The 27,913-nt window shown below is 41.5% G+C and overlaps 1 protein-coding gene across 3 annotated transcripts in view; it reads right to left on the bottom strand.

Annotated features, from left to right (window-relative positions):
• ELOVL5 (ELOVL fatty acid elongase 5) overlaps positions 1–27,913 on the bottom strand; it is a 57,711-nt gene that overhangs the window by 14,892 nt on the left and 14,906 nt on the right. For 2 of the 3 annotated variants that reach the window (XM_024221224.2, XM_024221167.2), the window contains exons 2-3: positions 7,241–7,306; positions 2,501–2,688 (exon numbers count right to left, since the gene is read on the bottom strand). In XM_024221224.2, the coding sequence (XP_024076992.1) occupies positions 2,501–2,688; positions 7,241–7,298 (246 nt within the window). In that variant the 5' untranslated portion in view covers positions 7,299–7,306. Of the gene's footprint in view, positions 1–2,500; positions 2,689–7,240; positions 7,307–14,172; positions 14,438–27,913 lie in introns of those variants that run through there. The other variant, XM_024221110.2, reaches the window with a different exon arrangement.

Raw genomic sequence — 27,913 nt, 5'->3', positions numbered from 1 at the left:
AAAAAAAAAAAAAAAAAAAAAAAAAAAAAAAAAAAAAAAAACCCAAAAAAACAAAACACCAATTTCTGCATCCCCCCCAGGTTTGGCATGTCTGATTTATACCCCATGCAGCCCCAGACAGCCCCTCTTTTACCGGGTTCAGGCTGGCAGCATTCACTCACCCATGAACTTGACAAAAGGACCAGGTTCCCTTTTGATCTGCTGTGGGCGTATTGCTAGTTGCCCTTTTCCCTGGGGGGCTGGGAAGGAATTTTCCCCTTGCTGCCAGATTGGTCAAAGTGGGGTGGGCTTTTTCTCCTTCCCCACAGTAAGTTTGGGATCCAGTAGGTTGGAGTAAGGGAGTTAGGTTGTAATGCTGCACCTTAGTACATAAAACTCATGGCAGGTATCAGAGCAGGCACTCTATGGAAAGGATATAATTATTGGATAATATGGATTGGGAAAGGATTTGAAGGAAAGCATCCCTTAAGGGAGCTGAAGAAGGGGGTCTGGGGTTTCTACGTCTGGAACAGCAGAGCCAACCCCCACCCCCTTTCACCTCAAGTGAGGTGAGGACATTGGGGTCCCAGCAGCGAGATAGCTGGGACCTGGTTGGGAATTATTTGGAAGGTGATTAAGGAAAGGATGTTGAGCTGCACTGTACAATTTATTGCTGGCATTTCCAGATATTTTAAGTGAATAAAGTTGTGGTCTGGCCAGACAATGCTGAATGGATATTTTCATGCAGATAGCAAGATCACTAAATATAACGCTAACACTGAAAAATCAAGTTGCATTATATATTTGCAGTAGCAAAGACTATGTTCAATGACAGTCTAGTTAAATTTAAGCTCTAGCCACTAATCATGTAGCCTACAGGTGAAGTTTTATTTTTCCCTTCACCATATCAAAGAACTCACATTGACTATGTGAATTTATGGCAGTTTTCCAAGCCACATGAGTAATGCCAGGCAAGTGTTAAAAAAATATAAACATGCATTTGATTTAGCTGAGTTGACAAGGCAAATGGTGCTTAATAAGTGGGGAGATCGCTATGCAAAAGAGAAGCAGTTCAGCTGTAATATAAAACTATAAAGGCTTTACATCATATAAAGTTTACGGAATATTGTATATGGAATAGTGTGAAGGAATAACTTTTAAGAAAGAAAAAATAATGAATAATAAATAATAATAATAATAATAATAATACTTAGCTTGTATAGTGCTTTCCATCAGTAGATCGCTTTAATAAAGGAGATCAGTATCATTATCCCCATCTGTAAAATGGGGAAGCTGGCACATAGAAAGGGAAAGTAACTTGCACAAAGTCACCCAGTAGGCCAGTGGCGGAGCCAGGAACAGAACCCAGGTGCCCTGAGTCTCAGTCCAGTGCTCTAAGTTCACAGAATCAGACATTAGTAACGGAAAAGACTTCTTAGTGGTTACTAGGCCATCCTCCTACCTTGTTACAAAAACTTCATGTGGAAAATATGAGTATTATTCTGCGTGCTAGAAGAGAAGAGTTCAGCTGCAATGGGAATTTTATCTACACTTACTATAATGCCAAAGAAATCTGCACTTGTATTTGTGCCATAGATTAAGATGTTTGTCATGAAGTCTGTGGTGATATTGCTTATGCTTAATTTTATATATTTGAATGGAGTAATCTCAGACAATACACATACCTATCACATTTACACAATTATTTAAGTGATATGAAGCTTAAAATGTTAAAGTAATTAACTTTCTTGATTTTTTTAAGTACATACTGGAAAAAAAAAAATTAACCCCAGCATATTAACTGTGAACATTCTTATTGATCTGGTTGATGGGGTAGGATGGAATTTATAGTTTCTGGATCTCTATCTTGTAAAATAAAACAGACACACAGTACCACTCAAAGTTGAAGGAATTATATTAAATAATCTGGTTTTAACTTTGTGAAAACACTGGCATCCCAAGTGTGCTAACATATTTCTGTTTCAGAACAACCAAGATGATTCAGAAGATGTGATTCTCAAATGTACAAAAGCAAGGATTAAGATGTGGATCTAATAGATTTAAATAAAATTATATTCCACACTCCCTAGTGAGATGTGATGTAACTACCCATTCTTAGAGCAGCCTGACTGTGGTTCTCTTTTAGGGGAGTAGTTAGGAACTATTCAAATACTACCGAGGTTTACCTGAGGACTATAACAAGTCAAGAAAGTTGAGTTTTCCTCTTCATTGTGTGCTGAAGGAGAGCTTCACATTTCAGAACAATTTATTTTGCTATTGAGTTTGTACAGATTTTGCACACCATCCTCTAGGCCCTAAAGTCTAGGGTATTAATGGCAGTGCTCGTACGAACTTAGTAATAATGGTGATTTTCTTTGGAGAAGTGACCACTGAAGAATTGTTGCAACATTTTGGCAGTTATTTTACCAAGTTTAGGACAACAATATGCACAACAGACAGGCTTTTGGGGTAAATGGGGGTTAAATAGGGTACTGCACACAAAAACAAAAAACCCTCCTACCTCATAAAACATATAAAGTGACAGTAGCGTAAGTCCAACGTTATAGACCACTAGAATTCCCCGGCATGAGAATGGTTGTTTATTCTGCATGTACTTTGGTCCTATCCATACGATTAATAAGTATAAGACAGAGAAGATAAATGTAGGTATATAGTTATCCAGAAGAAGCCATCCTTTTACTCTGGGATCTGAAATAAAATGAAAAATAAATAAATAAATACAAAATTTACTACCGCAATTTAGTAAATGGAAATATTTAAAACATTGTTACTATAAGCCTTGTCAGGAAAACATTTTTCTCAATCACCTAACATGAACCAATGTGAATGAAAGAAAATGCTTGATGGAAAAACAGCAAATAAACTTACTAGAAATGCTGATTGTTCGGAATTACACAATAACTTTCATATATAGCAAGGTTGCATTTTGCTTAGCAACAGTGTGATTAAATGTAAGTAATACTGCTCCCAATGAAAACATTGCTTTCAAAAGGGAGTTATTGCTGCTAAGTGTTTTAAACTATTACTTGAATCTATCTTTGGTATTTGGGACAGAAGAAGATTCTGAATAAGTTTTAAAGCTAATAAACTTCACCATGCTGTTTTTTGTTTGTTTCTTCCTCTCTCCCTGAAAGCCTCAATTTATCATCAACATAGCTAGTTTCCAAAGTCATATCTGCTTACTGTATTAACAAAAGTACATTCTTACTGTTTTTATTTCTGCTAGTCCTTAGGAGCCAGTATGGCTAAGAGAGGGAATTGGATTCCTTATTGTGCATCACACACTATATTCCAAGCAATAAGTTACACCAGTGTAAACCCAAACAGGATGCTGATTTTACACAAGTGTTATTCAGCATAATTTGGCTTTTGGAACTTTTTTATTGGTGATGCATGAGAAGGAAAACAGCCCAGTTGACAGTCTGATTCCAGGGGGAGTTTGCAAGACTGGCAAGTAGAAGACACATTTTTAAACAGTAAACTAAACAAATTTGATATGGATATAAAAATATTCAGACAAATATGATGCTCTTTTTACAAAATCACTTTTTGGACTGAAATACACATAAGGAAATAGTCATGGAGAAGGTGTCAGCTTGTCCCATTCCATAGAGGCCTGTCTATAATGGGATCAAAATACAGTTTAATACACGCTCACACCAATTCAGTTTAGACACCCTGTAGCAGTGAAGAGGCTCCAGCTCTATTTTACTGGAGCTCAGAAGCCATACTGTAGCCTGGGGGCAATCTACACTGTAGTCATAGGGTGTGACTGGAGCTCACATAAACATACTCAAAGTAGCTTTATTCTAGCTGAGCTAGCTTTTCTCGGGAGCACTGAAATCGCAGCAGCACAGGCCGCACAAGCCCACCCACAACCTTCAGCACTTATTCAGGCAGCTAACCCATGCGGATGCCCACTCAGCTACAGTTGCTCTGATACTTGAGCTAGATCCATTAAAGCTAACTCAGGTATGCCTAGGCGAGTTGCAATCGCATCCCATGACTGCAGTGTAGATATAGAATCATAGAAGATTAGGGTTGGAAGAGACTTCAGGAGGTCATGTAGTCCAATCCCCTGCTCAAAGCAGGACCAACCCCAACTAAATCATCCCAGCCAGGGCTTGTCAAGCCGGGACTTAAAAACACCCATTCTAGTGCTTCACCACCCTCCTAGTGAAATAGTTTTTCCTAATATCCAACCTCCCCCACTGTGACTTGAGACCATTGGTCCTTGTTCTGTCATCTGCTACCACTGAGAACAGCTGAGCTTCCCCTTCAGGCAGTTGAAGGCTGCTATCAAATCTAGGGTGACCAGATGACAGAAGTGAAATATCGGGACGTGGGGGGGCAGAGCAAAAAACCAACAACACGCCCCACCCCGTGCGCACCTGGACCCCGCCCTTCCCACTCAGCGCCAGAGGGTGTGCTCAGGCCACGTCCCCCAGCCCCCTCCCTCCGCCCGCTCTCGGCCAACTGCCACTCGTCCCCTCCCGCTCCACTCAAAACGTACCAATGCTGCAGATGGGGGTGGGGAGCCGATGGCCAAACACATGCCTCCCCTCACACCCCGCACTGGGGCTCGATCGGCATGCGTGAGAGAACCCACCCGACGGGACGCCGGGCTACTGGCCCTTCAAAGGGACGGAGAAATGTCTGGTTCGCGGCCGGATCGCGGTGCCCACAGGTGCAGCCCCATGGCCCTGCCCGAGGGCCGGCCCCAAGAGCACTGCCTCCACCCCGGCCTCCCCATGGGTCTCTCCCGTCCCTGCAGCATCATCACCCCACCCTGCATGGGCTACCCAGAGCGGCATCGGACCCCCCCGTCCTCCCTCCCAGAGCCTGCCTGGCACAGCCCCCCCACAGTGCTAGCCTCAGGATCCAGCAGGCAGGTCCCGTCCGGGGACCCCAGCGTCCCGCACCCACTTACTGCTGCACTCTGGGTCGGTGCAGCACTTGCGCTCGGCAAAGCACCGGTCCAGGTGCTTGGCGGCCAAGCAGAGGGGCCACTGCGCGGGCAGGAGCAGGGCAACTAGGGCGAGGAGCAGGAGGGAGAAGCGCGGCCATGCTGCAGCCATGTTCGCAGGGCTGGCGGCGGGGGGTGGGGTGGGGTGGGGGGAGGAGGGAGCGTCCCTCTGGCTCCTGTCCGCGTAGCTCGCGCATGGGTCAGGTTGAGGGGGGCAGGGGTGGGGGCTTGCTGCTGAAGCCTACAAGCCCCGCCCCTGCCTCTGTGCGTGCCTGGGGAGTGGGGCTGCAGCACTCTGCAGGCGCCTGCTGACCGGCGGGAACTCACCTGCGCTGCCCCAGGGCCCGGAAGAAGAGGTGAGCGGTGCCGGCAGTGCCAGCTTGCCGCGGTCCCCCCGATATCGGGACAAAGTGCGTCCCGACCGATGTAAGGTCAGGACATGGGACAAGTCTCGACTGTCCCGATAAAATCGGGACGTCTGGTCACCCTAATCAAATCCCCCCTCACTCTTCTCTTCTGCAGACTAAATAAGTCCAGTTCCCTCAGCCTCTCCTCATAAGTCATGTGCCCCAGCCCCCTAATCATTTTCGCTGCCCTCCGCTGGACTCTCTCCAATTTGTCCACATCCTTTCTGTAGTGGGGGGCCCAAAACTGGATACAATACTCCAGATGTGGCCTCACCAGTGCCGAATAGGGGGAAATAATCACTTCCCTCTATCTGCTGGCAATGCTCCTACTAATGCAGCCCAATATGCCATTTGCCTTCTTGGCAACAAGGGCACAGTTGATTCATATCCAGTGTGAAAGTGAAATGAATTATATTAAAGAAATAGAATGAATTAAAGAATGCTGTATGAAATGCTGCAATCCAGGTGTCAGGAAACTGTTAATTGTTCCACTTAAGGGCGATTGGTGAAGCATTAGCCTTAGAATATAAGAGCTAATAAGGAAACAGGATATGCATATTGTGTCCTAGGCAAATTCTTCAATTTGCTCTCTCTGTCCCTTTGTTAAGTTCGCACCCTTTTATCTGTATAAATAAGACTGTTTGAATCTTGCATGGGGGCTCACATTATCTGAATGTATTAGCAGAGCGCTGTGCTAATAAAACAGAGTAGTCTGACAAATGATGAGTCCTGAGTCTAACTTTGACACTAGCTTCTCGTCCACTGTAATCCCCAGGTCCTTTTCTGCAGAACTGCTGCCAGTCGGTGCCCAGCCTGTAGCAGTGCATGGGATTTTTCCATCCTAAGTGCAGGACTCTGCACTTGCCCTTGTTGAACCTCATCATATTTCTTTTGGCCCAATCCTCCAATTTGTCTAGAACACTCTGGACCCCATCCGTACCCTGCAGCGTATCTACCTCTCCCCCCAGCTTAGTGTCACCCGTGAACTTTCTGAGGGTGCAATCCAGCCCATCATCCAGATCATTAATGAGGCCCTAAAATGAGGCCTTAAAGCTTGGTAAGTGTTGAGAAGGGAAGCCTGCAAATTGTTTAGATGTACTTTTTTTCAGATCAATGTTTTCAAAACAACATGACAAATATGTAGCATATTATAAAACCAGTACATAAAACAGATAGAATCTCCTTAGCTAGAATACGGCATTCATTTTGTCACCTCATCTCAAAAAAAGGAGAGAAGAAAAAAAAAAAAAACGAAAGAAGGTAAGCAAAATGGATTAGGAGCATAAGGCATTAGGGACATGAGAAAAAATTTAAAAGACCAAACAAAACTAATTCATTTGAAAAAAAGGAGAGGATAGGATAGTGTCATTTTAATTCATGAATGACTGGTCTTCAGTAACAGACACTCTGATTTACCTTCTCCCTCAATACAAGAGGGCACTTCATGAAGAGCAAACTTAAAACAGGGTATTTTTCATGCAACATTTAATTAATTGGTAGGATTTCGTGTTGCAAGGTATTGTTGAGGCAACTAGCTAAGTAAGACCAAAAAACAGGTCGACACTTATAGGAATAAGAATAGCAGCTGCAGTACATTAGCTCAGATAAAGTTTCAAGGTCTGTCATTCCTCACTCTTCAAGTCATAAGCCGATCGCTCACTAGCGTCAAAAGCCCTTTTCTCTGAGCATCACAGTTTTGCACAATTGGGTGTTTATGGGCACCAAAGCAGCTGACACAAACTACTATTAGCTTCAGGATACTAGAAAGCCAATCTCTTCCACTATGGCAGTTTTTATACTCCAACATATGCATTTGAACTTTGGTTCTAGAAATTAAATGTGCATATTTATAAAATGAATAACTTACCTCTTGGCCCGAGCCAGACATCCAGGTAGCTATTGATTGTTTGATCCAGGGATTCCATCGTACAACCTATAAAAATAGAGAGTGAGAAAAGACTTATTTCTGCAGGTGATAAAGGTCATGGCAAGCTACGGCGTAAATCCACCCGCACTAGCCCATGTTGGATTAAATGATTTTTTCAGAAAAAAAGATTTAAATTGAATTTTGATTATTATTTAATTAATAAATTTTTCTACTAAAAAAAAATCAACTTGTTTAAAATTAAATCTGAATTGAATATAAAACATGTTAAGGCCTTAATCTTATCATAACCTCCAAAATAGTTCAATAAAGAATACATATGCTGAATCCATGAGTCTCTATGAAAAAAACGTTGAGTTAAAGGCTGCCTTTCTATATAAAGAAAGAATCAGGGGGGGAAATATCTAACTTTTGAGATCAAGCTTTATAAATCTGGCACAAAGGTTGTGTACTGGATAAAGAGCTTGATCCTGGGGAGGGGGGCGGTCTGTGCTACTGGATGGGAAAGACTGGCAAAGTTACCACTGGTGTTGCGAACAAACTTCTGATTCCAGAGACACCAGCATGTATCTCATCAGGATCATCCACTGATCCCATCTGGATGGCCTCATACTCCTATTTTATAGTTTCTCCCTATCTGAACTCTGATTGGCTCAGTTCTCTGATCATTCATATTTATGACTCAGCCTACCATGAAAACGTACTCTCCAGCTCTTGGGGTGGGGGGAGGGCAGTGAAGTTTATGTATGCCAAACAATTAAGGTTGCTTTGTTTAATAAATAAGTTTTATATGCTGTTGTGCATGTTTAATTACATTTCAGTTACCATTTGAATGCAGCTTTACATAACTCATGAGCAAAAAGTTAATTGCTCTAGTCAATAAGCAATACATTATTCACCATTTTCTAACATACCAAAATTGTACAATTAATAAGAATCCTAAAACAGTAAGCGAGATCATTGCTTACCTAAACGTATATAACAGTGTACCCTCCTAGGTAGCAAAAAGTTACCAAGTCCAGGGTAAAGGCTCTATTTAGTTGTAAATCAACATATTTTAATGGTTATATCAACCTATGAGAATGCACCTTCCTTTAGACAATAACTGAAGCACAAATGGAAATGTAGATTAAAAATTGATTATTCAAATTGAGGCTTTCCACTTTGCAATATAAATCACAGATTTAAATTGGCCTTGATTTAAATCAATCCACCCTGAACTAACCTGCCACAAATTAAGCATCCATGTGGACCCTGCTGACAGGCACTAACAATTCCCTAGCATGCTTCGATCTACCCTGCTTTGAGCAGACTGAAGCACGCTAATGAACTGCATCGGCAGGGTCCAGACAAACATTTAAGGTATGTCTACACTACAACAGAACACACGTGGCTAGCTAGTGTCAGCTGACTCGGGATCATGAGGCTTGTGCTGCAGGCTATAAAACTGAAGTGTAAATATCAGAGCCTGGGTGGGATCTTTCTCCCTTGTGGGGTCTCAGAGCCCAGATGCCAAACCAAGGCATCTACACTTCAATTTTATAGCCCCACAGCCTGAGTCAGCTGACACGAGCTAGCCGTGGGTGTTTTATTGCGGTGCAGACACACCCTTAGTGCTGGGCAGGCTAGTGTGGGGTACGTTCATTCCCCATCTGCTTCAAACAAAATGTGTGTGTAAATAAGCCCATAGAAAGACTGTCCCAGCCCCAAAGAGCTGCTACTTTTGCAGAAAGTTGTAAGTTCAATATTGCCAAACCCAAGTGCTCAAACACTGAGTCCCAGGAAGGTTGAGATTTTTCTCAATACTTTTAAGCCAAGAATTAAATAACTTCATGGTTCTTGTTGTTTTCTCATTTTGGGGCCCAGTTTAAGGTATATTCAGATCACCTTTTCAAGCTTTATTCTGCAACCACAAGGACTAGAAACTTTCATAAAAAAAAGGTGAGATTCGCACATTATTATTACTCTCCAGAAGCTAGGGCTTTATGCAAGATACCAAATATCATGTGACTCACAATACAAGTCATAAGAGCTGGCAATACTAAGTGCTGTGTTTAGTTTAGAACAGCAAAGTAAAAAATACCATATGAAGTGTAAAATGTATGGGTGTGGAATTTTTAATAACTTCAGACATTTTCAGTTAATTAGGAGCTGTTTCCTTGCAATGGGAGGCTTCCACAACATCACCCCCCCACCCCGCTCCAACACCGCAAACAAACTAACGGAACAAAGACAACCTCTCAATCAGAATTTTCACAGCAGAAAGGAAGAGCCAGAGATTCCATGGAGTCCACTACAACCTTCGCTATCAACTTTACGTGGAAGGTGCTCAGATTCTACAGTGATGGACAGCAGCAGAAAACTAAACTGGCTGAAAGTCTGAAAGAATAGGATAGTGTGAAGGGTTGGGGGAGAGGGAGTGGGGTGAGGAGGGAAGAAGGAAGATGCAACTTACTAGAACAAGTGAAAGCTCCAGTTCTAAAAACTTCTACAATGGCAAAATAGCCAGAAGAATAAAGCCGAACCAGAAAGCACAGTACAGAGAAGGGGTCAAAACATAACCAGCCTCCTAAATATAAAGGTAATGTTACCGGCCTCTTATTGTAAAGTAGCACTGCTGAAGTGTTTTACACTTCTAAAAGTCAAAGTACAATGCCTGAAATCTGCAAAAGATTTTATTATTGGCCATAGTCAGCTGTGCACAAAATGGTCTTTTTGCTCATGAGGCTGTAATTTGCCCACTGTTTACCTGCTGCTAAAGTAGTCTCTTCAGTTATTTAATATAGTTCTCAGATTTCAATGTTAGTGTTAACCCTCAGCTGCTGAGGGTGGAGGGAGGAAAAGAGACAGTGAAACCCCCACAACACGTTATTTTTTATTCACATGGCATATTTCCACGGTGATCGTTTGAAGCAACAATACAAGTCACACACAGTCCCTAAGCAATGAAAATTTTAAGAAAAGCCTTACCAGAGATGGTTAAATCCCATTGCTGGATGTCTGAGACTGGGTTACCAGATAGCAACTGTGAAAAAATGGGACAGGGGGTGGGGGATAATAGGCGCCTATATAAGAAAAAGTCCCAAAAAACGGGACTGCCCCTTTAAAAACGGGACATCTGGTCACCCTATCTGAGACAGAAGTCTAATGGAACATTGCACACAAAGTTTGAAATACAGTAATAATAAAGAAGAGACAACCCAAGGGCAAGTGCTAAGAGCTAATGCCAAAACAGCTCTGGCAAGAGAACTCCTAAATCAGATGAAGAAAAAAAAAAAAAAAATTCATCCCAGAAAGTGTCCTTGTTCTAAATGTTTACAGTTCCGTGTAAACTGTAAACTTTACAGAACTTTACTTTAAATATTTAAACAAATCTTAACAGGTGGCAACATCTCTTTGTGCTTTTAACAGTATGCCTCCAAAATAGGTGAGGACATTAACCCAACAAGGAGGCAAGTAGTAAGAAACCCTTCGGGGCTTGTCTACACTGGCAATTAACAGTGCTGCAACGTGCTCGCTCAGGGGTGTGAAAAAACACCCCCGAGTTCAGCAAGTTGCAGTGCTGTAAAGCGCCAGTGTAAACAGTGCCCCAGCACTAGGAGCTACGCCTCTTGTTGAGGTGGTTTTTTTAGAGTGCTGGGAGAACTCTCTCCTAGCTCTGCACCGCGACCACACAAGGCACATTAAGGCAGTCTAGGTTAATGATCCCCACCCCTCAGCTGGGGAAAGACAGCTCTCACCTCACCATGTTAAATAATGGTTTGTGGAATACTCCCCACGTGCACAAGTGACATTAATACCTGCCCCTTTTTTCTTCTTTGCTTTTAGTTTTAAAAGGATCCCCCCCTGGAATGATACCACACTGCTTTTGTAACCAATAACCTTTTGAAGCCCAGGACTTAAAGAGGGAAAACACGAAAGTCTTCTCACCATTCCTTGTATGACTCCAAAGAATTCTGTTCACCAAACTGAAATGGCAGGAGAAGACAAGAACATGATACATGCTCTCCCCTGCCCCAAGCCCAGCATGCTGGGCTGCAAAACATATTTCAAGATTGCAATGTTTGCTTAGAAGGCAAGTAGGAGCTGGAATTTCATTTTTGATAAGGCAGCTTCTACTTCCCTTGTTGCAAAGAAAACAAAATCAATTTGTCCACTTTTAATTACACTGTATTTTCTTTTCTCCATACCCCTCTCCACCCTATGACAGAAAAGTTGGAAGGAATCTCCAAGTCTTCCCCCCGTCCCTCCCCCCCCAAAAGAGTATAGCGCGTGCGTGTGCACACACACGCACACACACACACACACACACACCCCCTTCCATCAATCTTTCCTCACTGCTCTGGAGAGACCCACTATTAAAGTCCCTTTATAGCAGGATCTCCAGTATGTTCTTTTAATTGGACCATATACAGATGCAGAAGCCTGCTTGGGTTAAAGTGATTGATTAAAATAATTTTAGGTATATAGAATGACATTAGTTTCTCCATTTTCCAGTACTATTTTTGATGCGTTTGTACATTTCAATGCAATCTTCTTATAAACCATGTTACTGAAACAAGCAAGGGGCTTCTCCATCAGAATACAACCATTTTAAAATTAGATCAAAATTTTGGATCTACACAAATTACCAGTGCCCATATAAATGTCCTGGACACCCTCAAATACTGGTTTCCTGTGAATAATAAAAATGAACAGAAAAGGTTATGCTGCAATATGTTTCTGATCCAAACACGCCAAAGGCGGTACAGAATAAGGCTAGGAACTTAACTTCCCAGAAGATAATCAACTGATGTGGAAAATCTTCTGTCATTAGATGCACCCCTAAGGCGCAGTACTCCCTAGTAGGTCATCAATTTTATATTTGAAATCTCCATTTGCTCATCCTGTTAGCCATTACTTTGATCTAACAAGAAATTGATTCAGTTATATAACACCATCACTGGATAAACCACAATCAGCTTCTTATTTGGATATTTTTGAAAAGAAAAAAATTAAACAGAAGAGAAGCATATTAAAAGTTAGTAATTAATAGCATTAACTGACTTCATATACAAAACTGGTTCACCATACTTCTATGTCAATCATTTCTTTATGCAAAAGGGCAGCAGAGATATGAGCGAGCTAAGTAATTTTAAAAACTGCACAGTGCTGAAGTATAGCGATGGTGGGTAACTATGGAAAATAAAGTGTAGTTACTTTTCAATCCCATTCACAAAACAGAAGAGAAACTCATTCCACAGTAGAAAGTCTTCCTGCAGAAGTCTCACTTAACAAGTTAGCTTCTCTAATGTAACTTTTTTTGTTCCATTATCATGTAGTAGAATAAATGGGTACAAATGCAGGATGAACTAGCCTTGGTGTCAGTCTGCAGAAACAAAAAAATGTTTCATTCTGTTTTTCTATTATACAAATGAATTTCTTTTCAAACAGTCAGCTTTTGTTTCAGAGGGTCATGGGAACATTCTTCAAATTTCTTGCCAGTTACTATCCAAAATTAAACTCTGCTTCAACTGCTGCAGTTTAATTAAAAACAACAAACAAACAAAAAGTGGTTTACCGACACCTCAGAAGAACAACGAAAGTTTCCTGGAGAAATGAAGCAAGTTGTAAAAACTCAATCTGTGCAATATTTAAGATCTTGGAACAGACATTTTCTAGCACTGGAAAATAAAGGTTGGAGCAACCATGAGCATTTGCCTATATATAGTGCTTATATTTGATAATTAGTGATATTCCAGAATCTAGGAAATGCAAGTCCCAAGCAAACCACATCTTGATGACACTTTCTAGAGCAGGGGTCTCAAACATGCAGTGTGTGAGCTGGTTGTTTTATGTCAACAGGAGAGCTCTCACCAGTCAGCATAGTGTGGCTACAGGAGCAATCTTACTGCGGCACAGCTGTATCAGTACAGCTGTGCCGCTGTAGGCTTATAAATGTAGACATGACCTCAGTATTTTTTTATTTTAAAGTTAATTTTTAGAGACAAGAAATTATTCAATAGGTATATGCAATAGATTTCCACAGCAAAGTTCCCCGGCATTCATATTAAGGGAGAGTGAATGTTCCCAATAAACATTGTTTATGTAGGCAAGGAATAACCACTAACACTATCCTCACAAAATTATACTGAGTCTAATTATTCAAATTATTGAACCAAGGATGATTACATCTTAGGTTACTGAATGGAGATCAAAGACCCAATGTAGGTATATAATTAATCAGGTTAGCCGTCACAGTACTGATGGGTGGCAAAGGCTCCCCAACCTTTCAAAAGAGACTATCATAAGGGAAAGACTGATGAAACAGGTTGTCAATACTCCCAGAAGAGGCATTTCCAGAAGAGTTAAATAGTAAAACTTTAAAAGAATTGATAATCTAGCAATATTTTTTTTTTTAAATATCAGTATGGCTACTAACAGTATTTGTATGAGATCTATCTAAACTAGACTGGAGCAGTGGACAGCATACCACAAATACTCTGTTCTCAGATTGTGCCTGTAAAGTGGGAAAATTGGCCAAAGACAGCAGCATTTGCAATAGTTATGATGTATTCACATATTTCTGAAAACTTTCTCAAGTGGGCTGTGAAACATCTGATAGATTTTAGTGTAAACAAATGCTTGGCAATATAAAACAAACATAAAATCATTAAAGGAATCCGCATACTGCTGGGTAAATAACCAAAGTCATTTAACAAACATGAAGATTCAAGTTAGCAGGAATGTGAAGATGGGAATGCATTGGGCAGTTGAAGAAGGCATTAAACAGGATCCTGAATTGCATCAGAAGGGTATTATGATTTTGAAGCATCACCTGGGGTAGCACAGCCAGTTTTGGATGCATAGGGAAGAAGGCCCAGAAAGACTCTACTAGCTGAGCACCAGTTATGAGGGAAGGCTGAAGCACTTACCAGTCTGAAGACAGCTATGTGATTGTGGGGTGGAAGTAGTAATCTCCTTCAGTGTACTAAAGGAACAGTCTATATATGTTGCTAGTTTCCTCTTCCCATAGCAAAATTTTGTCATTACAGCCCAGACACAGGCAGTCAAATTTGGCTAGTGCAGTTCTCTCTCTTTATACGTGAACTCCGTGGTTCACAACTATTCACTTTCTGTACCTTGAGTGGCAGTACTGTCATATTCTACAAATCCATTTCAGCCAGACAGGTTATAAATAGAGTGACCAGATGTCCCAATTTTATAGGGACAGTCCTGATTTTTGGGTCTCTCTCTTATATAGGCTCCTATTACCCCCCACCCCTGTACCAATTGTTCACATTTGCTGTCTGGTCACCCTAGGTTATAAATGGGACATGAGATAATGCAATCTAAAACCAACCTAGTCATTGACTTTTCAAAAGGAGACAAAACTTGGGACTCAAGCCAATTGAGATAGGGAAGACCAAGGTCGTGACTGTCTCTACTGCTCTACCTACTGACAGAAGTGGCAATAGAATCAGCACCAGGCAGATTGCGTCAAACTCTATCCAATCAATAAGAGATAACATGTCAAGATGGAAGTTGTTCAGCAGGAAAGACTTGCAACAAATAGTTTGCAAGCCTTAACCAAATTGCTGTGAGTATCCAAGAATTTTCAGCCTTTTTTTTTTTTTTTTTTTTTTAAACTTCCCTACAACAGTTAATGCTCCAAACCTCTTCTCCATTAGAAAGAATGAGCCAGATCCTTAGTTAGCATAAATCAATATAGCTTCATCAGCTGTAAGGAAGTTACAGGGTATGGCCCAATGTTTTTAAACACTCCTTCCCTACTACAACTCTTTCCTGCGTAAGTGAAATACTGATATCTGCTATGGGTCCTATGAAATTCACAGCACCCTGTAGCAAGAGCACGCTCTTTCACCTAGGCTTTTTGTTTTAAATCTGGCATATTTCTGAGAGAAAAGTCTTGGGTGATAAAGCTCCTTTCGTACAGTCTTCCAAATCTCTATGTTAATGAAGCAGACTACAGGTGAAAAGGGAGACTGTTTTGGATGTAGTGTCTTCTAAAATTTCATTCCATATCAGCATTTCCTTCAGCTTTTTAAATCACAGACGGGGGACAGATGACACAACACTCCAAGGAGTTAATATTTAAATTATTTTCTTTTTCCTATATGCTACATTTTAATACGACACTATGGATTTAATTCTCCATCCTGCAATTTTACATTCACACAACACAATTTATGCTAGTACAGCCTTAAGCAAAAAGCACACTTCATGGGAAGTGTTTAGTGTCATAAGTGGTTCCTGTATAACCAGAAACAGAAGGTAATGTCAAATATATTTGTCATACTACAGATAATTTTAAGTATGGCTTGTCCCTCTTCTTTAGATAGTGTATTATTCCAAAAAACATAACAAATGTTCCCATGGATCATATTTCTTTGGCCACCTTTCTATTGTTTTCATTTTTAAAGTTTATTAGCGTCTTTGGGCAGCATCCATCTTTAGAAAGTTACCCAGATTTTTTTTTTAAGCCTCTAACTTTCCAATTCAGCAATAAAAATCTCTGTATAGGGAAAAGTTTCATTTTGAATGAACAAGTCAAGCCTTTGGGAGATTTCCCTATTAAAAAAATACTGTGTCTCAGGCAGAGACCCCTTCAAAAAAAAAAAAAAAAAAAAAAAAAAAAAAAAAAAAAAAAAAAAAAAACCTTCAGTTTTGGCGATAGTTCCAAGTCATGCAATTTCTGCAATGCACTCAGGGTGAAAACATGAAAAAAAAAGTACAATATGTCCAATAAAGCATTTTGTATTGTATTGTCTCATTCTATTGTCCTGTGTTACGTTATAATCAGGATAAAATGTCACATAATATTTCTGGGAAGGGATTAATGCTATTCTGCAATTTAATCCAAAAACAGATGACCACTGATTTGCCTTCATTCACATGCCAAATAAAAATGCAGGTGAAAGGTTACACAGTGATCAACAGTTGTTTTTGTACCCTGGCTTGTGTGCACAGATTTTATGAACAATCTGAATCAGCAGGGTTAACGTCAAACATACACTTCTGCAACGACTCAAAGTGCAGCTGGGTTTCTTCCAATCCATTTAGATACAGAATTTCACCTCCTCCTCCTCATTTGTCCCTGACTAGGAACTACACTAAATGTGACAAAGTACTGTATCTTTTCCCAATTTTTTAATGTGATAAAGCAAGTTCTTTCCCACTATTTTGAATCAAAGTATGTATTTTTATGTCAAACATGCTGTATTCTAAACATTCTTGATCAGACTGTAATATAGTTGCTACTTCAGTCAGTGTTTCCACCTCCAAAAATTGTGAACTCAAATATTTCTTAAATAGCTAAGTGCTAAATAGCTAATGTATTTTGGGCTGGATATGCCAAACATCAAGAGTAAGGTCCCTGCTTTAAGTACTTATAAGCAGTGTCCTCTGTATTCTTCATTCTCCCGCAGTAAATAGACTTCCCCCTTTGCTGCAGAAGATTTCCAAAAGTAGATGCCTGAAGTCAGGCTCTTAAATCCTAGTTTAGGAATTAAATAAATCTACATTCGAGAGTCTTGAGTAGCCAGCCATTAACAAGGTACGTCTATATTGCAGCTGGGGGCCTGCTTCCCAGTTTGGTTAGACAGACATGCACTAGCCCTGCTCAATCTAGCACACTACAGGTGTAGTTTAGGCGGTGGCTCTGGTTAGCTCTTCAAGTACATACCCAGGGGGTCTGGGCAGATTTGTACTCAAGTGGCTAGCCTAAGCTGCCCCCCTGTGCTACTCCCACCTACACTGCTATTTTTAGGGTCCCTCTGTCTGAGCTGGGAAGCACACTCCCAGCTGCAGCCTAGATGTACACTCAGTGACATCAGTGGGAGTGTCTGCGACTCAGCACTTTTTAAAAAGTCAGGCCACTTATTCAGTGCTTACAATGGGATTTGGGAACTTAACTATGGGCACCTGAGACAAATGTGGGAATTTTGGTGATATTTTAGGATTCCTGTGCATGCCTCAGTTTCCCTCTGGGCTTTGTATTGCTATGCGCTGAGTGTAAAGGGAAGAAACAAGGTGTTGGATTCAAATAGCCACATGGTTGGAGACCCGAGGAAAGCCTACATATGTGAATGGAAGATGAGGAAAAAAAGACAATGGAAACACCAATGGCTGGAACATTCATACCTAGCAACCAACAGCCAAGAGGAAGGAGATTTCACCATAGTTCTTGGCATGGAAGCAGAGCAAAGACCCTGAGCTGGGGAACGAAGGGAAGAGCTGTGTTAAGAGTTGAGCTCACAGAGACACAGGACTCTCACCTGGGAGGGCCTAAAGAAAAAGAAATAGACTGAGGAAGGAAGTGGAGATGGTTCCTACAACAGCATAGCTCAAGTGAGCCCTGGGATTGGCCAGTCTAAACCCGGTCTTAACCTTTGCTGTTCTCTACTAACTTAAGGACTTTCAAATTCTGTATGCCAGGTGACCAATAAACTGTTACCTTGTTTTGGTAAGGCTGCCCTATCACTGCAAATACTCACTCAGAGCACTGTGCCCTGACGGGGTAAAGAACAAGCCTCCTGCAGGAGTCTGGCTTGGCTGGACTCTGCAGGGAGCCACAGAGAGAGACGGGGACCACTAGTGCCCGAAGACCGTTTCAGAGTTGTGGAGGCCACAGGCCTGCCCCCTGTGGAACGATGTGGACCCTTGAGGTTCAGCACACCAAATGGGTCACTCACAAGGGACTGGTTACAGGTTGGGGAGTAGACCAGACCCTATGAATCCATGACGTTTTTAGTCCTCATGGTTACAAAGATAATCCTCAAAATACAAGTAAAGTAGAAACTGTTGTAGTGTTACCTTCTTGAGTTTGCAAACAGCCTGAAACAACAGCCAAGAGATGGGCTTCCCCATTTATTGCAACTGATTGTTAATGCTGAAACCTAAAAATACAAAATCAGCAGCATTAACTGTTTGCTGCTGATTTTAGTAATATTACCAAGCCATCATACTTCTGCCCACAATCCTAAACTGCCTCTGCATGCCTTCCTAGAGGATACCAAGCCCCGCAACAGTCTCCTGCAAGGCCTCCCACTTTCCCTCAACTTTTACAGTGTGGCTTTGCATTAGCAATAAAAAAAAAATGGTCTGCATACTTAGAAGTGAAAGTGTCACATAAAATAAGTGTAATATGTAAACAAACACCATAGGGAATATCACACGGATTTCATTATTTTCATATTTAAATTTAATAACTTATTTCTAAATTTTTATTCTGCCACTGAACATCTACCAGACTGCTTCAGAATTTTGGTCCACCTTTCATTGGTGATAAATTCTAAAATATGCTGATGGGTCATCATGGCATAACTTGAAAAAAAAAATGCTACTGAGCTTGTATGCTGGGCTTCCCCACTAAATGAGACAAGAAGAGATAAAACACAGGGAACAAAAAGGTGGGTTCAAAGGCACATACTTTAAAGAAACCGAAGGAACAATTTATATGCTACTGGAAATGTAGGTAAAGAAAGGCAGGGGAAAGGAGTTAGACAGGTGCATATAATGGTTCCAGGGTTAAAAATAGCTCTTTTTAACCCTGGAGCCATTGTGGTAAAGAGCGAACATTTATATAGCACGAGCTCTGGGAACCTCCCACTTTGCATGGACCTAAATCCTGGACTCCAGTGCGAGCCTGAACATCTACACTGCAATTAAACTTAGCCTGAGCCCCACAAGCAAGGGTGCCAATTAGGAGGGGCAGGGGAGGGCGGAAGTCCTCCCCCTGAGTTTCATAGAAGGGGTGTGTAAGCTCCCAGGTGGAGCTCTCAACTACAGCACAGCATTAGTGTGAAATGTAAGGGTACGTTTTCACTAGCAATGTTAAAGCACTGCCGTGGCAGCGCTTTAACATGGCTGTGTAGTCATGGCTCTCCGAGCACTGTAAAAAAAAAAAAAAAAAAAAACACCCCACTCCCACAAGGGGAGTAGCTCCCAGCACTGGTGCACTGTCTACACTTGTCTGAAACTTGCAGCGCTTGTGGGGGGGGGGAGGAATATTTTTTCACACCCCTGAGAGAGAAAGCTGCAGCACTGTAAAGTGGCAGTGTAGACAAGGCCTAAGTTCTGCAGAGGAGAGGTGCCGCTGGGGCACAGAGTCAGTATTTTGTTTATAAACAGAGGCAGGGTGATTAAGATAAGAAAGGGATGGTGAGTAAATTAAGGATATGGAAGTTTAGCCTGTAAAAGAGGAATCCCTTTGTGCAGGGAGGAGAAGTTGTTTTAGAGAGAGAACACAGGGGGGGGGGAGACTTAGAAAAAAATACAGCAAAGCACTGAGCCTAGGTTACATTCAGAAAAGGGGGAGATTTGGGGGCATAGGTAAAAAGAAGGGGTCAAACTCAGGGATGGGCTAGTAGTGTATAGAGAAGTTCACACTCTCTGTGGTACTTATGTGACCCCCATCACCATGGTATGAGGCTGTGCCTCACAATGTCTAACCTATTTCTCCTCCCAGCCCCTCAGTGAGGTAGAGCAGTGCTATTATCCCCATTGTACAGATGGGGCACTGACACATACACAGACTAAAGGCCAGATTTTCAAAGGTATTTAGGCACCTAGTGAGATTTTCAGATGCACTTAGACGGTTTGGTGCTTTGTAAACCCCACTAGATATCTAGCTGCATCTTTGCATGCCTAAAAACCTTTCAAATTCTGTCCTTAAAGCACTGGGCTGGGGTCAGACAGGAAGTCCATGGGGAGGGGGGGGCAAGTAGAACCCAGGTCTTCCAGGGCTAGCTCCATATCCAGAAGACCAGCCTCTCTCTCTCTCTCTCTGCGCTGCATGTGTGGGGGAAGGTGGGGGAGAGAGAGAGAGGAAAGGGGGGGAAAAAAAGAGTACTCATATAGGAGCAAAACCAAGGCAGCCAGTTCTCTGAGACTCCAGCAAATGGTCCCAGGATGAATGTCATGGTTGACAGCATGAAAAGCAGCACAGAGGTTAGGAAGGATGGAGAATGAGAGGAAATCACTTAACTCCCAAGGGGTGGCAAGTTCTGCCCCATGCTGGGTTGTACAGCAATGCCTGCTGTGCAATTTTACATTTTAACTGAAAACCATTTTGCTCGGTCATTTTTTGTTCTGAGTTTGAGAAAAGGAAGGAATGAGAAAGTGTCATAAGTATCAGATGTGTTTATGCCTCAAATTCTTAGGGTTTCAGCTGTATTCAGGCCAATTCCAGAACAAAGAACAGAAACTGCATCCAGAGTCCATAAAGTCGACGATTATTGTTGTGATTTGCATTATTCACTGGACACCATCTGTGTGCTCAGCACCATTCAGAATATGCCAAAAAATCCAGTCCCTGAGCCAATGTATATAAGATGTGTAACTCTGGTTAAGATGGCTCAGATATTTAAGTATGAAGTGTATAGTTATTGACCACACATGTTATCACATGATCACTGTGATGTTTATATCTAGACGTGGAGGCACTGATGGCAATAGAAGTTTTAGTTGATTAAGGACTAGAAGATTTGACCCTCCAACTTTCTTTCTAAAGGAGGAGCTGCCCAGAGCTCCCGTGCTTGTTTATTTTCCTTTCCTGCCTGCAGTGGCCCGATATACCTCAGAAGTGTCAGTTTTTTCTCAACTTTAAAATATAGAATTTTCTTGGTGTTTGGTTTTAAATATTCTCCTGTGAGAACTGCAACTCAATTGCTGTAGTGCTGTGTTTAAGAGCCTTCTGGAAAGTAACTAGCCTTCAAACAGAAGTGCAGTGTTGCCAACTCTCATAATTTTGTCATGAGTCTCATAATTGTTTTCCTTGAAGCCCCAGTTCCTGAAGTCAAGTGGATATGTGATGATTTCAGCCTTCATTCTTAAAGAAAAATGAAGTTTCTAGTCCTTGTGCCTGTGGAGAAAGCTCCAAAATGTGACCCCAGTGCACCCTAAAGGCTCAAAAAGCAGAAGGCAAATAAAAAGAACCCCAAATCTGTTATATAATTAGCTTTAAAATCATTAAATTATGTAAATCTCATGATTTTTGGTGAGCCTGAGTCATGATTTTTGAACATTTGGGATTGGCAATACTGTGAAAATGACATGAAAGTGTCAGTTTCACTCGTGTTTAAGGTTAGTTTCTAGTCTATTATTTGTAGTGAAGTGACACATCTAGAGCCCCAGGCAGGTGCAGTATAAACACACGAGGCCTTGCCCTAGTAGGATGTTTCCAAATTTAAATGATCTATTCCAAGCTTGGTGAACTGCAAAAAAGTGATAGACAGTCATCTAGATTTTTCTACAATTGTTTCAATTGTTGTATTCAAGAGTTAGTAACAAAGAATATACATTACAATTTTAATTGTAACCAGTGTTACTGAAGTGACTTGACACAAGATATGAGAACATGTTCGTATTAGAGTTGAATGGATCTAATATTTATTAAATCCTCTTTTTTTAAATATAGGAATTAGATACAGTGCTCCTATCAGCTAATTTCTAAGTTATCTGCAAAAAAACCCTAGAGTTTTCAGGTGCTTAAGTAGCCCTTGGAATCACAATAAAAAGTTGCCCCCCCCCACCCCAATCTGAAATAGCGCCCCTGCCCACAAGCTGGAGTCAGCTGGCATCAGCCAGCCGTGGGTGTCTAATTGCAGTGTAGACATATCCAAAATCCTACAGGCCTTGCAGGGTAACTGGCAAGTACGAGAACACTGAAAATGTATAAGAAAGATGCGTTTCCCCCTCTTCAAGCTGAAAATTAGTTATCATGACATTATCTTATATTTCAGTCTCTTGACACAGACAATGATAGCTCAGTGGTTTGAGCATTGGCCTGCTAAACCCACGCTTGTGAGTTCAATCCTTAAGGGGGCCATTTAGGGAACAGGGGTAAAAAAAATTGTCTGGGGAAAAGTCCTGCTTTGAGCAGGGGGTTGGACTAGATGACCTCCTGAGGTCCCTTCCAACCCAGATATTCTATGATTTCTTTGTGATAAATATCTTAAGCCTGAAGAAGAAAACTAGGGACGATAGCCAAGAACAAGGAACACCTAGTACTAAATAAAATACATTAATAGGAACACTGAGACAAGGCAATAAAGCAGAACAATCTACAAGTCTCTTCACTAGAAAGATGTACCCTATTCCAGTCTAAGGGATACTCTCTCACTAAAAAAGGAGAAGGTTAGAAATCACTGCAGATCTATTTAGAGGCTTGGTCTACACTTACCCCCCAAGTCGAAGTAAGGTACGCAAATTCAGCTACGTGAATAACGTAGCTGAATTCGACATACCTTACTTCGAACTTACCGCGGTTCAGACGCGGTCCACACGCGGCAGGCAGGCTCCCCGTCGACTCCGCGGTACTCCTCTCGTTGAGCTGGAGTACCGCAGTCGACGGAGAGCACTTCCTGGTTCGATTTATCGCGTCCAGACCAGACGCGATAAATCGAACCAGGAAGTTCGATTTCCAGCCGCCGAACTAGCGGCTAAGTATAGACCAGCCCAGAAAATACTACCCCTCTACCTCGATATAATGCTGTCCTCGGGAGCCAAAAAAATCTTACCGCGTTATAGGTGAAACCGCGTTATATCGAACTTGCTTTGATCCACCAGAGTGCGCAGCCCCGCCGCCCCGGAGCACTGCTTTACCACGTTATATCCGAATTCGTGTTATATCGGGTCACATTATATCGGGGTGGAGGTGTATAAGGAAGAATTCAGGGATCCCTGAGAGTTCCCCTTCTGCCTTCAGGAACAACTCCCTACTAGTTTACTAGATACTTACTAGCCAGAGGCTATAAAAGATTAGCCCCTGGGAGAAGTAAAAGCAACCTTCAAGTGCCAGGGATGTTGACTTCTCACCAGGGTGTTGTCCACAGATAGTAGGGCCTCTCATCTTAGTTTAGCAGTTTAACAATTAAAGTTGTACGATAAAGTTTTCAAAGTGCTATATATGAGGAAGTGGATGGGAAGGGATTGAGAGAGTTTGGGAGCTGGTGGCTGAGAGAGAGTGGAAGGTTCTGATAGGATAAATTAGAAGAGAGAAGTAGGTAGGGTACTGAGAAAGAAAGAAAGAAAGAAAGAAGCCAGGAAAGGAAAGAAGATAAAACAAGTGCAAGAGAAGCATGGTAACTAACATTCTTTAAATGCATAATAGAAAGTTGACAGGTACTATAATTAAATACAGTGCAAGATAGACAGCAGGCAACAGTTTATTCCTTTAAACACCAAGGGCATGACCTTGAGGGTGTGGCCCAGCAGGTATTTTTCACCCCACTCATCTTAATTTTCAGGCTAGCAGATATTAGGTAAATTGTCTTCTTAGAGTAAGTTTTTTAAAGTAGGAACATATCTATCTTTGTACAGTCCCTATCACAACAGAGCCCTTTTCTTGATGGGAATGTCTGGATACTACCATAATAAAAATGGGTAAGTATTTTCATGGGGTGATGCCTGATTTTAAGGCAGACTAACACCTTTAAGATCAAAAGGATCACAGACAATAACTGATGGGCAAGAGAGAGGACAAAAGACAGCGTGAGTCTGACATACTTGGTCAGAAGGGACGCTAAAACGCTAGTCTAGACGCAATAAATTGATCCCTGAGCGCTCTCCCGTCAACTCCTGTACTCCAGCTCGGCAAGAGGCACAGGCAGAGTCGATAGGGGAGCAGCAGCAGTCGACTCACCATAGTGAAGACACCACAGTACATAGATCTAAGTATGTCGACTTCAACTAGGTTATTCATGTAGCTGAAGTTGCGTAACTTACATCCCTCCTCTCCCCCCCCCCCCAGCGTATACCAGGCCAAAGTATATCATTCCTATCTAGCTCTGCTTTTTTCTGAGTGTAAGACTTGATATGTTTTGCAAACAGGTTTAATCTCTTGCTCTCTCTTTTTTAAATACAGTAGACCACTTAAATCTCAGATTATTTGTGAATTGCCACGCAAAACATCTCAACCTTCAACCTCTACCAAGAGGTACAGCGAAGAAGGGTGTCCTGGAGTCTGCATCGACTGGGATTCTTGCTAAAAAATGCACAGGCTAAGCAGCCCTCTTCCACAAGGCACTTAGTTCCATGGCTGAAATCCACAGGTATGCATGGAAAACACTTATTGAGAAGAGAGTTTAAAGGTCCAATCACCTGGCCACTCCTAAAGTACTGAGAGAATTCATGTACCTGAAAGGTATGCTCTGTTCTACATGGCAGTTTCCAGCTCCACTGTTGTACTCTCCCTACAAGCACAGAACTCCCACTACCATCAAAGTGAGTTCTAGGCCTCCCAGGAAATCTACATAGAACAGCAGACCTGAAAACTGCCATACAAGAGGAGAATTTTGCCCTTTGTCCATAAGAAATCTACATCTTTGATTGCCTAATGAACTGGATTTCAGATGTAAGAATTAAGATTGGAGAAGCAGGGCGAGGGAGAAGATTACTCTTACACAATGCCAAAAGAAGTTTGAACCCTATGAATATCATAAAGCAGAAATGTACTTTCTAACAGCTGTAAAAGGACACTCATTGCCAGTATACCCTTCTATTACTGCACAAATACTGCTGTTGCAGTTTTTGAATGGCATCTTGCCAAGTCTGAAACAGAAATGTGAAAGAAAAAAAAAAAATCTTAGCAAGTGACATTCAAGTACAAAACAGAACCTAAAGGAATTAGCTTGGATTTCAGGTGTTGCCTTGCTCATGGCTTTTGATTTATTAGTTTAAAGTATGCACATTCTGTTTGGTCAGAGAATAAGAGCCATTACACTGCTATTGGACAAGTCAAATACTGTGCCTGGCAAGAGTACTCGGAGGATAGCTATCCAATAAACAGGATTAGTTAAAAAGATTATCCAGGGATCATACGGTGACTAGATACCGTAATCCGATAAAAAGCAGGGAAACAAATAGGAAGAGGCATGGAAGGAAGTTGAGGGTGACAGAGCAGGGAGGAGGTTGATAGTGTGTTCACTGAGGGATATATAGCAAGTTACAGCATCACAGATGGTAATGCTTGAGGGACCACTTGTAGCTGGGGATACAGGAGGACACTCTGAAAGCCTAAATTAAAAATGTCTTTAATATTCCAACATTGTGGTCTTGTAAAATAGCTACTTAATACCATATGATCAGGGCTGCACCATTGCTTGCTAAGCTTGAGTCTAAGATGTTGACATTGTGCCAATGGACACTGTTCACTATAGACCCTTGAACAATGGAGGAAAGTTTTCTCATATATCCTTTGTGCTGTCAAAAAAAGCAGAGGGAATGCCTCAGCCAACCCCAGACAAAACATGATGGAATAATTGTGGGAGAGGGAAGGGAAGAAGAAAATGGAATTAGGACTCCAGTAACCGTCTTTATGTCATCGCCATATGCTGCTCAAAACATAACCCTAGAGCTGGAAGTTTAGTTAAAACAAACAACTTTAAAAAAAAAAAAAAGTGCCAAAAATTTGCTTACCATTTTGAAAAATGGTAAGCACACTTCTGTAATAATGTGCCCTGTCATGATCTCTTTTCCAGAAAGGTACAGGAGAAATCAAACCTATCTGCAGAAGGGCAATGATAGTGCACGCCAGTTGTGGTATACCTATCAAAAACTAAGATTGTTTAAGCCAGTAAAGTGGTTAAAAAAAGCTAGAAGGGACTTGACTGTGGAATTCATTCGAAGTTATAAAGGCCAAAATGAATGAGCATTTCCTCCTTTTTTGTTTTCTTCATCAAGTGTCCTCATATTATGTAAATGATTGGTCGAAGTTTGGAACCAAGAAAGAGAAATACTGCTTGGAGCAGCATGTAGGCAACTTGTGAAATTTACTGCCACAGAAGTTCAGAGTCCAGGACTATGGTTGAATTTTTAAGGAGGGCTAAATACTTTTATCACCAACATTTGTTGCTATGCAAGATAATAAAATAGCCTGATCTCATACTACCAGGTGTAGGGTGATCACCTGTGGGGACCAGGAATTCTCACCCGTATGTTTTCTCCCTTTACCACTGTAAAACTGACTACAGTTATTGGGGTCTTCACCTTTACCAAAAGCACATGATATTGGCTTCTGCAAGAAGTGGGAAACTAAACTAAACAGACAAATAGTTTGATTTGACATGGGATTTTCCATGTCAAAATTCTGAATTCAGTCAGTTACCCCAGTGAAAGCTGTCCACCCAACAGTGGAGTAAATACAGAAATATTTTCATCTGTAAATCTCCTTATGCAGACATTGGCTGTGCTTTTGAGATGTTTCATCAGAGACCTCTGCTCCAGGATGCATCAAACACTGCAACTTCTTGTATTCTGCAGTAATCATACAGGTTACTTTTCTCCGCAGGCAGGAGACAGCATGAATCAACTTGTTGGAAAAACTGACTCAACTCAACACAACTAGGGGAAATGCTTAGTGCAATCATATCGAAACTTTAAATGTACAATTTGTAGTAAAGACCACTGAGGAACTTGCTCTGCTTAAAAGTTACCTAGAGTTTCCCAAAGACTTATCAGCTTGTTACATTCTCCACCTAAGTTTTCCATTTCTCTCCCTCCCCATCTCACTCCAGGGGTGCATGAGTTTAATAGAAGCTTAAAGTTACATTTGCAAGTAATAGATTTTTGGATCAAGTTGTTGGGGGAGGCTTTCAATGAAAATGTGGGTGTACAAAATGAAGTATACAGTCACCACATTTTAACATTTGCCAAGCTTTTGAAAACTGAACAGTCCCTTCAAAAAAACAACTAGTCATATACACACCCTGCAACCCTGCCAGGTGGTGTATAAATTAAGATGTCAGCTTTTAACATTTTCCAAGCTCCCTCAGCTAGTTTTTTATGCCCCACACTTTGGAAAAATGCTGCTTTATGGGAAACCCTGAACTTGCAAATGTGCTGCAGCCCTCCTGTGACCCCTAGAAGATAGGATTTCAGATACAGGATGGGCATTCACAGAGGTCCACAGGTGAAGCCTCTGGCACTACACAAGGGTAATTTTCTAGTTTCCCCAAAATTTAGTTTCTGCAAGCTGAAATGCAGCAATTTACCTTTCCTTCCAGTATGTGGGGACAAATACTTTGGTACAGTGAATAATTTCTGTCTTCAGCATGCAACACCACAAAACAGACAAGAATTTCAAAAGAATCCAGATATTCAAAAAGCACTACGAAGTTATCATTTCCATTCAAAAAAAAAAAAAAAGAGTGTCATATTTGTACAAAGAAGCCAATTATACTGAAACCCAAGTTTTAAAGTTTGGATAGACAAAGTTTTACTATTTTAATGCATCTACCCCAAAATGCAATGATTTATGGGATAAACACTGCCCTTTGGTATAGAAGAGTCTGCTCCAAAAAGGAAGACACTAAAGACTAACCAGCCATCTAAAAAGCAGAAGACAGAGCTCAACTCATCTTATAGCTATTCTGTGTTCTGAAAAGCAGTCTTCATGCTTCAGAACAAGGTACCCAGGCTAAAACACCTCTGCTGAAGCTTTGCTACACAGATCTTAGGGCTTGTCTGTACTTACCTGGGGAACTGACGCAGAGCGATTGATCCACCGGAGGTCAATTTAGCCAGTCTAGTAAAGACCCACTAAATCAACCACCAATTGCTCTCCCGTCGACTCCGGTACTCCACCAGAACAAGAAGCATAAGGTAAATCAACGGGAGAGTTTCTCCCATCAACCCAGCGTGGTGTAGACACCG

Source organism: Terrapene carolina, unplaced genomic scaffold (genome assembly GCF_002925995.2).
Source record: "Terrapene carolina triunguis isolate 2854851 unplaced genomic scaffold, T_m_triunguis-2.0 Scaffold42, whole genome shotgun sequence".
Classification (NCBI taxonomy): domain Eukaryota; kingdom Metazoa; phylum Chordata; order Testudines; family Emydidae; genus Terrapene; species Terrapene triunguis.
The sequence above is the reverse complement of the archived record's forward strand: the minus strand, read 5'-3'. Positions and strand labels throughout refer to the sequence as shown.